Source organism: Kwoniella bestiolae, chromosome 6 (genome assembly GCF_000512585.2).
Source record: "Kwoniella bestiolae CBS 10118 chromosome 6, complete sequence".
NCBI classification, from domain to species: Eukaryota; Fungi; Basidiomycota; class Tremellomycetes; order Tremellales; family Cryptococcaceae; genus Kwoniella; species Kwoniella bestiolae.
The window spans coordinates 736,504-748,185 of record NC_089246.1 but is presented as its reverse complement, the minus strand read 5'-3'; the positions used below and the strand labels follow the sequence as shown (position 1 = coordinate 748,185).

Sequence of the window (11,682 nt, the reverse complement as noted above, 5' to 3'; positions counted from 1 at the left end):
ATCAAGAAGACAAAGCAGAGAAGTATAGCGTACAGTGTAGAGTGTAAATCTTGATGGATCTTCTCGTACTGACTACTGACGTCGTTCGGATCAACTCGCCGCATAGACCGAGTAACTTGTTAGGAGTGGTAGTGAGACACGCCCCATCCTTTGATTCGATTGACAAAGGACATACCAAATAAAAGAAAGGTTGAACATGGCTTCTGTTTGTGTTGGTAGTGCCAGTGGTAATATGACCCATTGCAAACAGGTATATATACTGACTCATAATTTAACGACATGATCATCCATTCTGCTTTCTTCTTTCACATCTACCCTCCTGATCGTACTTACTCTTTCATACACGTTACAACACATACATACAGCACGAATAACTGGTACTCCAGGATGACAAAGTAAGTGATCACATACTCGTCAGCCCATCCAGCTTAAACCCTATTGACCATATCTCGTCAGCTCACCCACATCCCCATCCTCATCCGAATTGAGACCCATCCAACCTACCCCACCGGTCAACATCAGAAGTACCAATGCTGGCTTCGGTTCTCGCTCTGGCTCTTCCAATCAACCCACCTCACCCAGCTCACCCTCAAACTCTTCACCAAGTATGGGCAGTACCTCAACATACGATCCACACATAATCGACAAACAACCTTGGGATCCCAAAAATGAATTTCACATGACCAGGATCTTCTCGGAGATAGGAAAGGATATGCAGCCTTCGGCGAAAGGCCAAATCTTATCGTGGGTACAATATGTCATACTCGCAGATATTCGGTGCTGACTTGCAATCTCGTGGTCAGTGGGATATACGAAGATCTTCAATCGACCAATAAAACCTCGACGGTGACAGTTGGAGAGATCATCGAACAAGGTAAAGAGAGGACATGGAATTACAGATTACCTGCTAGACCTATTGTCGAGGGGTCTCGATATTTGACAGAATAATGGCTTATGGCCTGGAACTATTCTACCCTTCACACGTCCGTTCGAGATGATCAAGTCAAAATCACCCATACTGTAGATCAAATGGATGATCCACTTCCCTATTCCTGCGTCTGTTCTATTCTTTTCTTTTCGCTAAATTCAAATTTTATCACCTTATCATTGTATATATAATCACGGTTATGAGTATTGACTCGCATTTATGTTGTATATAATGCAGAGTTATATTCGTACTCATGCATTCAAGTATCATGTCGTTACTCACTCATATAGTTCCCTACGCCACGAGTAGCACGGACATTTCCGAGCTGATGTGAGTATGACGCGTACATAGAAAGCACGTTCAATCGTAACTTATCATCCATTCCAATAATTGTTATACCGCTACTCTTTGACTCAGCATTTGATCGAACACCAACGCAGGACAAGAAGGATAACAATGACCATACTCTACCGCTGATCACTCCGAGGCTGAAAAAGCTGCATAGCTCATCAAGGTCTTTGCCTATAACAGGAAGAAAAGCAATTCAGGAGAAATCATGTTCACACCTCTTTCGAAGGGCTCCGAGCGAGCGCAAGATAGATTATGGGGTAAGCATCCCCCTCCTGTTTGACAGTCTCGTCTCGTTCCGGTCCCACCTATCCGGACTGCTGACTATATGATGTGCTGACGATACTCTATGTATGCCTAGACAAGACAAACTCACCGCACAGACCAAAAATCCGCCCTTCCCTACCCCTCCCTCCGCCCTCTGACCCATCTTCCTCAACATCCACGCAAAGCAAGAACAAACCACTAGAAAATGGAGACAGGAAAGCCAAGGGCAAAGGCAAGGGCAAATCGCTGGGAGAAGATTTGAAAGCTGTCACCTCTCACTTGAATCTTGGTCAACCTGGTCAGAGGTATAAGAGGAAATTGAGACGGTTGAGTGGGGTTGAGGGCCAGCAGGGGTTGGGTGGGGTTGGAGGAGAGGGGGAGGAGAGGTGGACGAGGTGGTTCTTTCGGGTGGGTCCTTCTCCTCCTCATGCTATATGACTTATTTTATCCCCCTCCCGTCAGGTGTGGACCGGAGTACTGCAAAAGGTATGAAAATACTGATCTCCCTTTTGACCTGTTTAGCCAAGTAGGAAGACCGTAAATGCATGGTTGGAATCATGGTGGAAGAGGCATCTCGTGCTTGTGGTCTTACCTTGTGTAGCGGTAGGTCTTACATCTCTCAAACTGGATCTTATCTATTTGCATCTCCTCGTATTCCCTCCTCCCCGGTTTGGGATTCCCGCTGACTATTGCAATGATGTGTTATATTCATACAGGTATGGATCTGGGTCTCCCTCCCTTTCCCCGTCTCAGATCCGTACAAAGACGATCCTTTTCCCGAAATACCATCCTGGCCTAAACGACCGAAAGATAATTCGACTGTATCTACTCCTGCTACAGGCGGAGAAGGGGGAGAGGACGACAGGGATCTACCGCTGGACGTAAATTTCTACTTCTTCTTGATCTGGTGAGTCAGCTTCCCAATACCATCGTGGCATACCGAAGCTGACCAGGATACATTGAGACAGGTATTTTGGGTGAGTCAGCTCTGAGCATAGATTCGAAATGTGAAGTTTGCTAAATCCTCGATAGCATGTATTTGGCAGTGGCTTTGTTCTTCATCACCAACCTTTTCTCGCTTTATCGTCTGAGTGAGTGTTCTCTCCTTGTTTGACAGAAGTGGCCAGAGATTGATAAGCTGTATCAGACTGGTGGCCATCAAAGCTAGGCGGTAAGATCTCCTATGCCCTGACGTGGTCCTCGACGTTACTACTAGGACTATCAGCCCATCATTTAGATTTGTTCGGGTTGAGGAAGAGGTGGGAGAGTAATAAGGATCCTGTGGATGGTGGGGTAGACTGGGAACGGAAGAGTGAGTGATGGCTTCAACATACTATTGGGCGCGAAATGCGAGAGAGGAGGTCGAGGAGCAGGGTAGTCGAATGGAACAACATGTCCCACGTTCATGGTATTTGTAAGATCGAAATCTTGCTAATTTGATTCTGGTGACTTCACATAGCCTTCTGGGTAACCCTATCATTCATCGCAATGTTGATGCCTGCTATAGCGTGTTTCTCAAAACTGAAGAGGGATAAGAGACATACGTATAGACAACCGTTATCGACCGTCACGCAGATGTGAGTATCCGATTGAGGCAGCAAAGTCATCATGTGGTATCACTAGTTCACCTTGATCGTAGCTGATATTGTCTTATTATGCAGCTTCCTAGGCGGTCATCTCTCGCGACGCTTTCCAGCATCGTGGTTGAGGTTCCTATGGTTCATGACTTGTTTGGCTATTGCTTGTTTCTCCCTCATAGCGGGGCAAGGTGAGATCAGCTACTACACTACTTATTATGGCATGGAATAGCTGATCAAGAGTTCCTGTGTATGTAGCATACGCAAGTCTGTATCTTACGACTCTGCCTCATACTTCTTTGGATGCTGGTACCTGGGTGTACTCATGGGTTATCAGTGAGTCCACTTTTACTCTTTCCTATGAACGCCGGCTGATCATTCATCGCAGCGGTCCAACTTCTAGCTCAGATATCATTCTTCATCCTCTCGTCCAAAGTGCGGAGTAGAGCTCTGCTATTCTTATACAAATTGTTCTTCCAACTAGTGTACCATGTATTTTATCGTAATTTGGTCAGTACCCTTTCTACCTTTCTACCATCCCAACCAATCGTCATGTACGATCACGGTTAAAGTCTTTGAAGCTGATTGATACTTTCCACGACAGTTCGCCCGTCTCCGCTCACCAACCCAATACGCTACCGTCCAACTCCTCTCCTCTATATCAGTCATCATAATCTTCCCATTTCAGATGTCACATACATACCATCGTCTACTCCAGGTATTAGTAGGGTACCCAACACCATGGGAAGAACACGTCGAAAATGTAGCTACGAGCTTTTATTGTAGGGGGCTGGCTCAGAATGTGACTATGGTGGGATTTCTGGGTAAGTCACCGTCCATCTTTCTTTCGGACTCCATCTTCCCTTCATCGCACCTGCGTGAAAAACCATGAGCAGCTGATTTGGAATTGGCATTGGTGTTGGGTAGGCTGGTTATCAATCTTGCATTTTGGACCTAATCAGCGTGAGTCGGTGTTACTGTTCTAGACTGTCCTAGGCAGCCAAGATCATGATCGCTAATTCTATAACCCTGTTTTGTTTTCGTTTGTTAGATATATATGCCTTCTTCCGATTCGATCCCACTCCAGAAGATCCATATACTTTCCCCCTAACTTTCATAGCCTCCTCGATCATCTGGGTGAGTAACCTACTCTGCTTTCAACCCCTGCTTGGTTCATACCAAGCAGTGTATCGTAGCTGATATATCGCACCTTGACATGACAGGGCTCCGAATTGATAAGCTCGTTCATAGCTAGATTACTCATGGGTTTGTCGTTCGGCGTGAATGTCTCGCAGATTGGATTGGATGAGATGAGAGAGTATCCCGAGTTGGGTGAGTGTGTCCGGTAATTCACTCACTGAGTTGGTCGTAGTGTGAGCTAATAGAGTGTATTATACTGTAGTGCCTGCTTGTGGTGAGTCCTCTACTCACACATTTACAAACATCACTCAGATTGGGGGAATGTTGACTGATATGATACTGATTGAATGTGGTTGTTTAGGCTGGGCATCGGTTCACGTATCGATGAATATCCTTTTATTCCTTATCAAGCTGAATTTCAGGTGATGGATCATCCGATCTCAATCTCAATGGATGGGTCCTAGGGCGCAGATCCCATCCCATGTTCCTCCGCCGATCCCTCGAATACCTCTCTCCGATGTATCATCGGAAATACTCGTTCGCTTGTCTACTTTGTACTGCATAGACTTACTGTAGGTTTCTCTTAGACTTCATCTATAATAGAAACGACATATAATGAATATATAATGAAAATGAATGATGATAAATCTTGCAACCAGGCCTTAGTGATACAGCTACTCGATGCTATATATCATGCACCCAATAATTGTATACCATACCATACCATAATAAACATTATATACCTATTTACGTCTTATCTATTTAACTCAATTAATTAACAAGACTAGATATTTTTACGTGTATTCTCAAGCTTATGGTAAAGCTATATCACTTGAACCAAATGGAATGTCCAAGCAAGAACTATTATCGAAAAACCGGATCAGAAGAGGAAAGCAATATATCTAGATACAAAGAGCGGCGAAAGAGAAAGCAAAAGCAAGTGTAATGAGCAAAACGAAAGAAAAAGCAAAGTAATATGAAAGAAAAAAAGCATCAGCCCAATTTAATTCCATTCCAATTCCATTTTCACACCAAATCCTACCCCAAAGCAACCAGCTCACACTCTCAGGGTACGAGGTGTACTGACCACCTGTCTCAACGTCCTCTTCTTAACGGGACTTCGAGTCTTGACGTTCATCTTGGTAGATACCTTCGACGTCGTATTCGTATTCTCTTGATCCCTCACCGTGAAGAGATTCTTCTTGGTCCCTTCAGAAGGGAGTGTCTCATCAAACACATTAATCTTCTTCTTCTTGTTGCTCGATCCTTTCTCCATGTCCATACCATTTGATCTAGATGCCAAGTTGGTATCTCTCATTTGCAACGGTACCGCCGAATTAGGCATAACCACCTCACCTCTATACCCTAATCCAATAGTCTTCTCCGGTCCATCGGAATTCCTTCGTCTACCCCATCCCAGCGCTGCTCGTCTGGCCGTACTGGTCACTCTGTTTCTCTTCTTCTCGCTCTCCTCTTTGGTTGAAGTATCGCTCTCGAGGATATACTTGATTCCAAAATGATCTACCGTTGAGGTCGTCATCCTAGCCGAAGGGAGGTTGAAGTTGAATGCAGGCGCAGCTTTAGGAGGCGAAGGCGGAGTATGTGTGTCTGTATCGTTAACGATTTGGGCGAATACCGCTGGGATGGGCTGAGCAGGTACGGGCGGAGCTTCAGGAACATCCTCCGGGAAGGGGAATGCGAACGCGAATGCGGACGATGCGGAGATGGTCGAAGATGTCGAATTCTTCTTTTCGTACTTCGTCGTTAGCGACATCTTGGGTTTGTTGATCACTTGGTTGGGTTTGGGGAGAGGCAGACCGTAAGGCGAACATAAACCTCTTGAGTCGCTTAGAGAGGATTTACGTCGATGAGCAATTTTACCGAGAGGTAGTTGGTCTAATGGTTTGTACGACTGAGTGGACTGGGCAAGGAAGGCTGCGATCTCTTCCGTCGTGGTGGGCATTTTCCAATCTGGGTCATGATCACAAATTCAGTTAGCTACCATCTTTTGGGTTGGGCAACACAGCTTAAGGAGATAGCTCACCTTCCAAAGCATGTTTAGATTCCTCGCTATCCCTCCAGCAATTCTTCGTCTTCCTAAATTCATCTACAGCTTCTCTCTCCCATTCTACCCAGTTTCTCACCGACCTCATCCTATCAAACTCATCTTGTTTACCCAGATCGTCAACTCCCACAATAGTAGGTTCACGTGAGACCTGACCGCGAGGTCGGGGACTTGCAGAAGACTTGTTAGCTCGGAGGGTAGCCATAGAAGGCATTTCATGGATGGTAGCGTCGACATTCACACCAGCAGAGGACTTTTGCCTGTAATGTCCCGCCCCCGTTGGTCTGGTTCGTCGACCAAGGTTGATAGACGCTGCGTTGGTATCGAGAGATAATCTACTGGAAGTTTCGGAGGCTGAAGGTGATGTGAGACCAGGTGTATCGAGAGGAGGTTCGGTCAAAATCAAGTGGGCTGGTCTCCTACGGTCAGGTCTTTGGGGTCGAGAGATAGATGATCCGAGCATTTGTCGAATTGTGTTGCGTCTGGTCTTCATCTTACCGAGAGGAGCTATGTCAACTTTCGATTTAGCACCCTTTGCTTCTTTTAGTACGATAGGATGGGACTCACTCATATTGGACATATTCTCCCCATCAGCTTGTAGACAAGCTTCAATCTCCTTAGCCATAGCTTTAACGGGAGTAACGACATTCTGCATGTACTTCTGCACATGTTGGAAGGTATCATCCCCATTAGATCCATTAGTAGCCGTACTAACAGTTGAGATAGGTCTCAGTTCCTTGAGGAAGAAATTCTTCTTTGGAGAGCTTTGTTCCGGTCCGAAAAGGGAATCACCATCTGCCGAAGATCGATTGAAAGAAGTATCGGAATCGAAAATCGAGTCTCGTGTCTGGTGGTGGGAGTTATCGAATAACGAATCCTCAATCTTACTCTGAGTGCCATCGAACAAGCTATCCCAGGACGACTTCCTAGTATGTCTGGATTCAGATTGCTCATCGGGTGGCGAACCGGTAATAGAGGTCAATTGAACTCCACCATCAAGTTGGAACATTCTATCTCCCAGACCAGGTCGGACGATCTGAGAAATGGAGAAATTGGAGGTGGTAGACATTGATGAGGAGTTTCGTCGGTGAGCTGCCCAGTCTGGTCGACCGAAGGTACTTTCCCCAGAAGCATTTCGTCGATGTTTGCTGATATATCCATAACGACTGTTTCGAGAACTGATGGGAGGACCAATAGAGAAGTTATGACCGATAGTCTCACTGAGCGAGTCAACAGACACGATAGAAGAGTTTCGACGGTGGTGACCTCTTCGAGTGGTGGGTCTAGCACCCATCTGGTTGACACTTGACAATGAGGTTTGTGAGGTTACCCTCTTTGGCGAATTTTCGTCAGAAGCTTCATGAATAGTCTCGGTGATAGATTGATGACGAGAGTGACCATGTTGATTGGTAAAGTTGACTTCGAAGTAGTTTGTGTATTCACGTTCACTACCTGTACCGATGACCGAACCGATACTTGACATAGTAGCGATACTAAGACCGGATTCCCCTCGATGATGACCCCGTCGACGTCCGTGGGTGGGAGCCACGTCTGGAAGAGCAAGAACAGGTTCAGGAGCACCGAAAGAAGCATGACTTTCTTGACGAGGCATAGTGGCGACATGTTGTTGGAAAGCGAATTGGCCTTTGAAAGGCTCTCTTCTGACTGGTGAGGTCTTGGCGAAGCCCGTGACTCTGCCAATGACAGCGGAGTGTTCTAGACCTTCATCATCTCCATACTCTGCTTCATCATCTTCGTCCCCATCTTCGGAACCTTCATGAACGGAAGTACTGTCAGACGGTTTGGAGATATGGAACGATGGGATCGCTTCAGCGACGGATTTGGCAAGGGAGTCGTCCGTTGGCAGAGTAGGAAGTGGCGGAGCAGCAGGTAAGAACATTTGTACGCTATTGACCTTCTTCAGAGCTTCAACAAATGAAGCTCGTGGAGTACCTTGATCGAGGGCAGCATACTCGCTGGTGAAGTCGAACGTGTTTCGATGATCGTTGTTACCAACAGAATGCATGTCTTCGAGGATGGAATCTCGGAAATCATGTTCGTCGGTGACGTCCAAGCCAGTCTCAATATGATGTGGTAAGAAATCATCATGAGCAAGAGGCATGTCCGGTACAGGAGGTAGCGACAAAGCAGGTGGAGCAGGACCAGGTCGACGTACAGGAATACGGTCTTTAGGCGGAGGCGCAGGTAAACCGAGTACGGTAGTTTCGCCAGGTGAAGAAGCAGCTTCGTGGATTGCAGTATAGTTGAAGAAAGCTTTGAGATCGGCGGGCACATCTGATGCGATACTTCCTTTGATGGATTGTGTTCGATCTTCAACGATGTTAGGACCCATGGTTTGACCCATACCAACCAGTTCATCCGTGACCTTGGCAGCAGTGACATCCTCAACAGATTTTGAAGGTTTACCATGTCTAGGAGGGACTGGTGAAGGTGAAGGAGGCGAGAAGATATTTCGCATCCCCTTGCGCACCAAGCTTTCTCTTGGAGGTGAGACAGGATTAGGTATGATCTTGTGGTTGGCTGCAGCTTGAGCACGGTGAAGAGCGAATTTGAGTGGACTAACGTTGACGGAGGGAGGTTTGAGAGAACTGCCACTAGCTTTGGTGGTAAGCATAGCAGACCTCACTCTTCGAACAGGAGTAGGACTGCCGTTGAGGCCTTTTCGAAGGGAGTTGAGAGATCCCATATGGTGAAGAGTGGGACTGTTGCTCGATGCAGGGGAGAAGTCGAGACACGACACCAGAGTGAAAAGCTTGTCCGTGGCAGACGCAACTCTCCTAAGACTCGCTACACAAGGTCAGCGTTGTCCATCTAATATGATGACTTACGATCTCGACGAAGGATCTCCTCCTTCTTTTCGGCCGGCTTGATTTCATCGGAGAACCGACTAACAAACTTGTCTGAAGGCACGATAGCGTTTTTGAAAGGCTCAGAAGCTTCTTCGATTTCTTCAGCGAGTGATCGGAGGGTGGGTTCCGCAGCGATGCGAGGGGGAGAAGCATCGACTCGATGGTGGAAGAGAGAGGCATGAGACCTGGGCGGAGATGAAGGCTTGATCCTTTCGAGGCTCCTCTTGACCGTGACACCGAACAGACCGGTAAGACTTTTCCTCTTGGGAAGTCGAGCTGGACCCATGAGAGCTTCGATCGCAAGAGAAGGATCTTCGTCGGAAGTTCGAGTAGCACTCGTTCCCACAACACTTTCCCATACACCTCCTCTGCCAGAGCTGACAGGATATTTGGAAGGAGTACTGTTAGGAGAAGCATCGTGATCCTCGAAGGTCGATCGATTAGCCGAGTGAGGAAAAGACATGGTGGAAGCTGTCGCAGGGGCTACTGGTACACCGGCGTCTGTTGATGGCGCCGAGATATGGAGAACCGGAGGTCTACGTTGCTTGGTAGATCGCATTGAGCCGACATTAGATTTGATGGCAGCTGCGGCGTACTTTTCGTCGATGTGAGCGGACAGTGACGATCCGGTGGGCGGTGGCACTATCAGTGAGAGTAAGCAGTCGATCCTGGCAATATCATGATTGACCTACCCATAGACTGAGCCCAAGGTTCTTTTGCAGGTAAAGTAGGTACGTTACCGTTTGATTCGACTTTGACCTTCTCCTTCTTGGACTTGTTCCTCCCAAGCAGGCCCCAGACTCGAGACTTGGTTCTCTCTTTCTTGAGTGTTTTGACTGGTAACTCTTCAGCTTCGATGGGTGATTCGGGAAGTTGAGGTAGGGGTGCAGCCATAGTAGTTCCGAATAGTTTACCGAGAGAAGCTGATCTGGGAGGAAGGTCGACGAGGGGAGCTTGGGTCAACGGAGCAGATACTCGTCGTTGTTCAATCGTATTCTTTGGTACATTTGGTTGAGTCCTATGCGAATGGTCAGCTGAATCACTCGGCAACATGATGCTGTCAGCTCAGCTCACCTTTCTGTGACTTCTTTAGTACTGTGTACATCGCTACACACCGTCTTGTAAGACATAGCTTTACTCGAAGACACACTCGCTCTTCGATCAAGAGCGATACTTTTCGCTGAAGGGGTTTGAGCACCATGTCTGTACACGTGTTCCACAACCTCTGCGCCTTGTCCACTTCGCACGAAAGGATCATCACCGATAGAAGGTCGAGATACCACCGCAGGAAGGACAGGTGGTCGTAATGATCCCAGGTGCGAGTTCGTCGATTTGGTGGAAGGAGGTCTGTTGAGTTTCTTCAACATAGCAGGGTTGTCTTTGGGTGGCACAGCAGGAGCGTAAACTGATTTCTCGGGAACGGGTGAAACAGGTTGAACGTTGTTATGGTGATGGTGATTACCCCAACCGAATAGATCCACTAGTGCTTTTCTCGATTTCTTGGTCTTCTTATCATTCTCACCTGCGATTGTTGGGATGGTGTTGATGGTCGATGTGGGTGGTTGAATGGTACTTGAAAATGTGGATTTCATGGGTTTGGGAGAAGAGGGATCAACGTAAAAGTTGAGCTTGTTTTTACTAGATCTCGATTTGATGGGTGTTTTCTCCTTGTTGAATAAGACTGAAGGGATCTTCTTTAAGAAACCATTACTTCTCCCGAAACTTGTTGGTGGTTGAGAAGATGCGAAGGTGGTATTATCAGGTTGGAGATGATGGGAGTGACGAATATGAAGGTTCGATGAGAAGAGGGAAGAAGAATGAGTCATGGTGGGTCGTTATATCTTATATAGTCGTTGTCGTTACTGGATCAATTTGATTGGTGTAATGGTGAAACCTATAGTCAGGTATGACTGTCGGTTTCACGCACGGTGACAAGAGTTGTTTGTGGGTATGTTGAGGGGGGAGGCGATGTTTTGCGGCTGGAAGGGTACGTGACTGATTCGTTCGTGAGGTCGTAATTCGTAACAATCGTTAAAAGCGTGAAAAGATGGGTATACCGATTAAGCTGTCATCTGAATCGTTTTGCTGAGATGATCAAGTATATCTGAGATGAATGTTCTAAGTATAAAGTTGACGGTGAAGAAACAACTTTAAGAGAACATTCGATAGGATGTATTGGAGGGTATTGAGAGATGTTTGGAAGAGTGTGGAGCTAATTGATCACAACGTTGAACGATGTTCTACGCTGTGCTGTGTAGCGGGAGTGAGATGATATCGGAGTGGTTTCAAGGTATGTTTGTGATGTTTGACGATCCGATTGACGGTATGATGACGGGATATGAGTGTCGAAGGGGGGGATGATTGTGTGTGGTGTGTGTATGGACGGATAGAGTGTATATGTCGAGTGATATGATAGGAGTAAAAGATGTTTTTGGGTGTCTAGTTTGCGGTATAGCGGTGTTCTGACTGCTCGTGGTGTACCAACAA

The 11,682-nt window shown here is 46.7% G+C and overlaps 3 protein-coding genes across 3 annotated transcripts; 2 read left to right on the top strand and 1 right to left on the bottom strand.

Annotated features, from left to right (window-relative positions):
• Positions 1-387: 387 nt before the first annotated feature.
• On the top strand, positions 388-948 carry I302_107473 (uncharacterized protein; the record flags this gene model as incomplete). The annotated part of the gene is made up of 3 exons (XM_019193395.1): positions 388-395; positions 457-744; positions 804-948. The coding sequence occupies 3 exons, from the start codon at positions 388-390 to the stop codon at positions 946-948; spliced, it is 441 nt and encodes a 146-aa protein (XP_019044872.1).
• Positions 949-1,484: 536 nt separating this feature from the next.
• On the top strand, positions 1,485-4,686 carry I302_107472 (uncharacterized protein; the record flags this gene model as incomplete). The annotated part of the gene is made up of 16 exons (XM_065870465.1): positions 1,485-1,536; positions 1,638-1,951; positions 2,066-2,146; positions 2,260-2,450; positions 2,512-2,520; positions 2,576-2,634; positions 2,691-2,855; positions 3,003-3,120; positions 3,205-3,311; positions 3,379-3,456; positions 3,509-3,630; positions 3,725-3,944; positions 4,048-4,083; positions 4,172-4,257; positions 4,344-4,452; positions 4,622-4,686. 16 exons carry the CDS (start codon positions 1,485-1,487, stop codon positions 4,684-4,686), a joined length of 1,812 nt encoding a protein of 603 aa, XP_065726537.1.
• A 631-nt stretch (positions 4,687-5,317) lies between these two features.
• Positions 5,318-11,021, bottom strand: I302_107471 (uncharacterized protein; the record flags this gene model as incomplete). The annotated part of the gene is made up of 6 exons (XM_019193397.1): positions 5,318-6,231; positions 6,305-6,832; positions 6,893-9,133; positions 9,175-9,837; positions 9,888-10,213; positions 10,270-11,021. The coding sequence occupies 6 exons, from the start codon at positions 11,019-11,021 to the stop codon at positions 5,318-5,320; spliced, it is 5,424 nt and encodes a 1,807-aa protein (XP_019044874.1).
• Between the last annotated feature and the right edge of the window lie 661 nt (positions 11,022-11,682).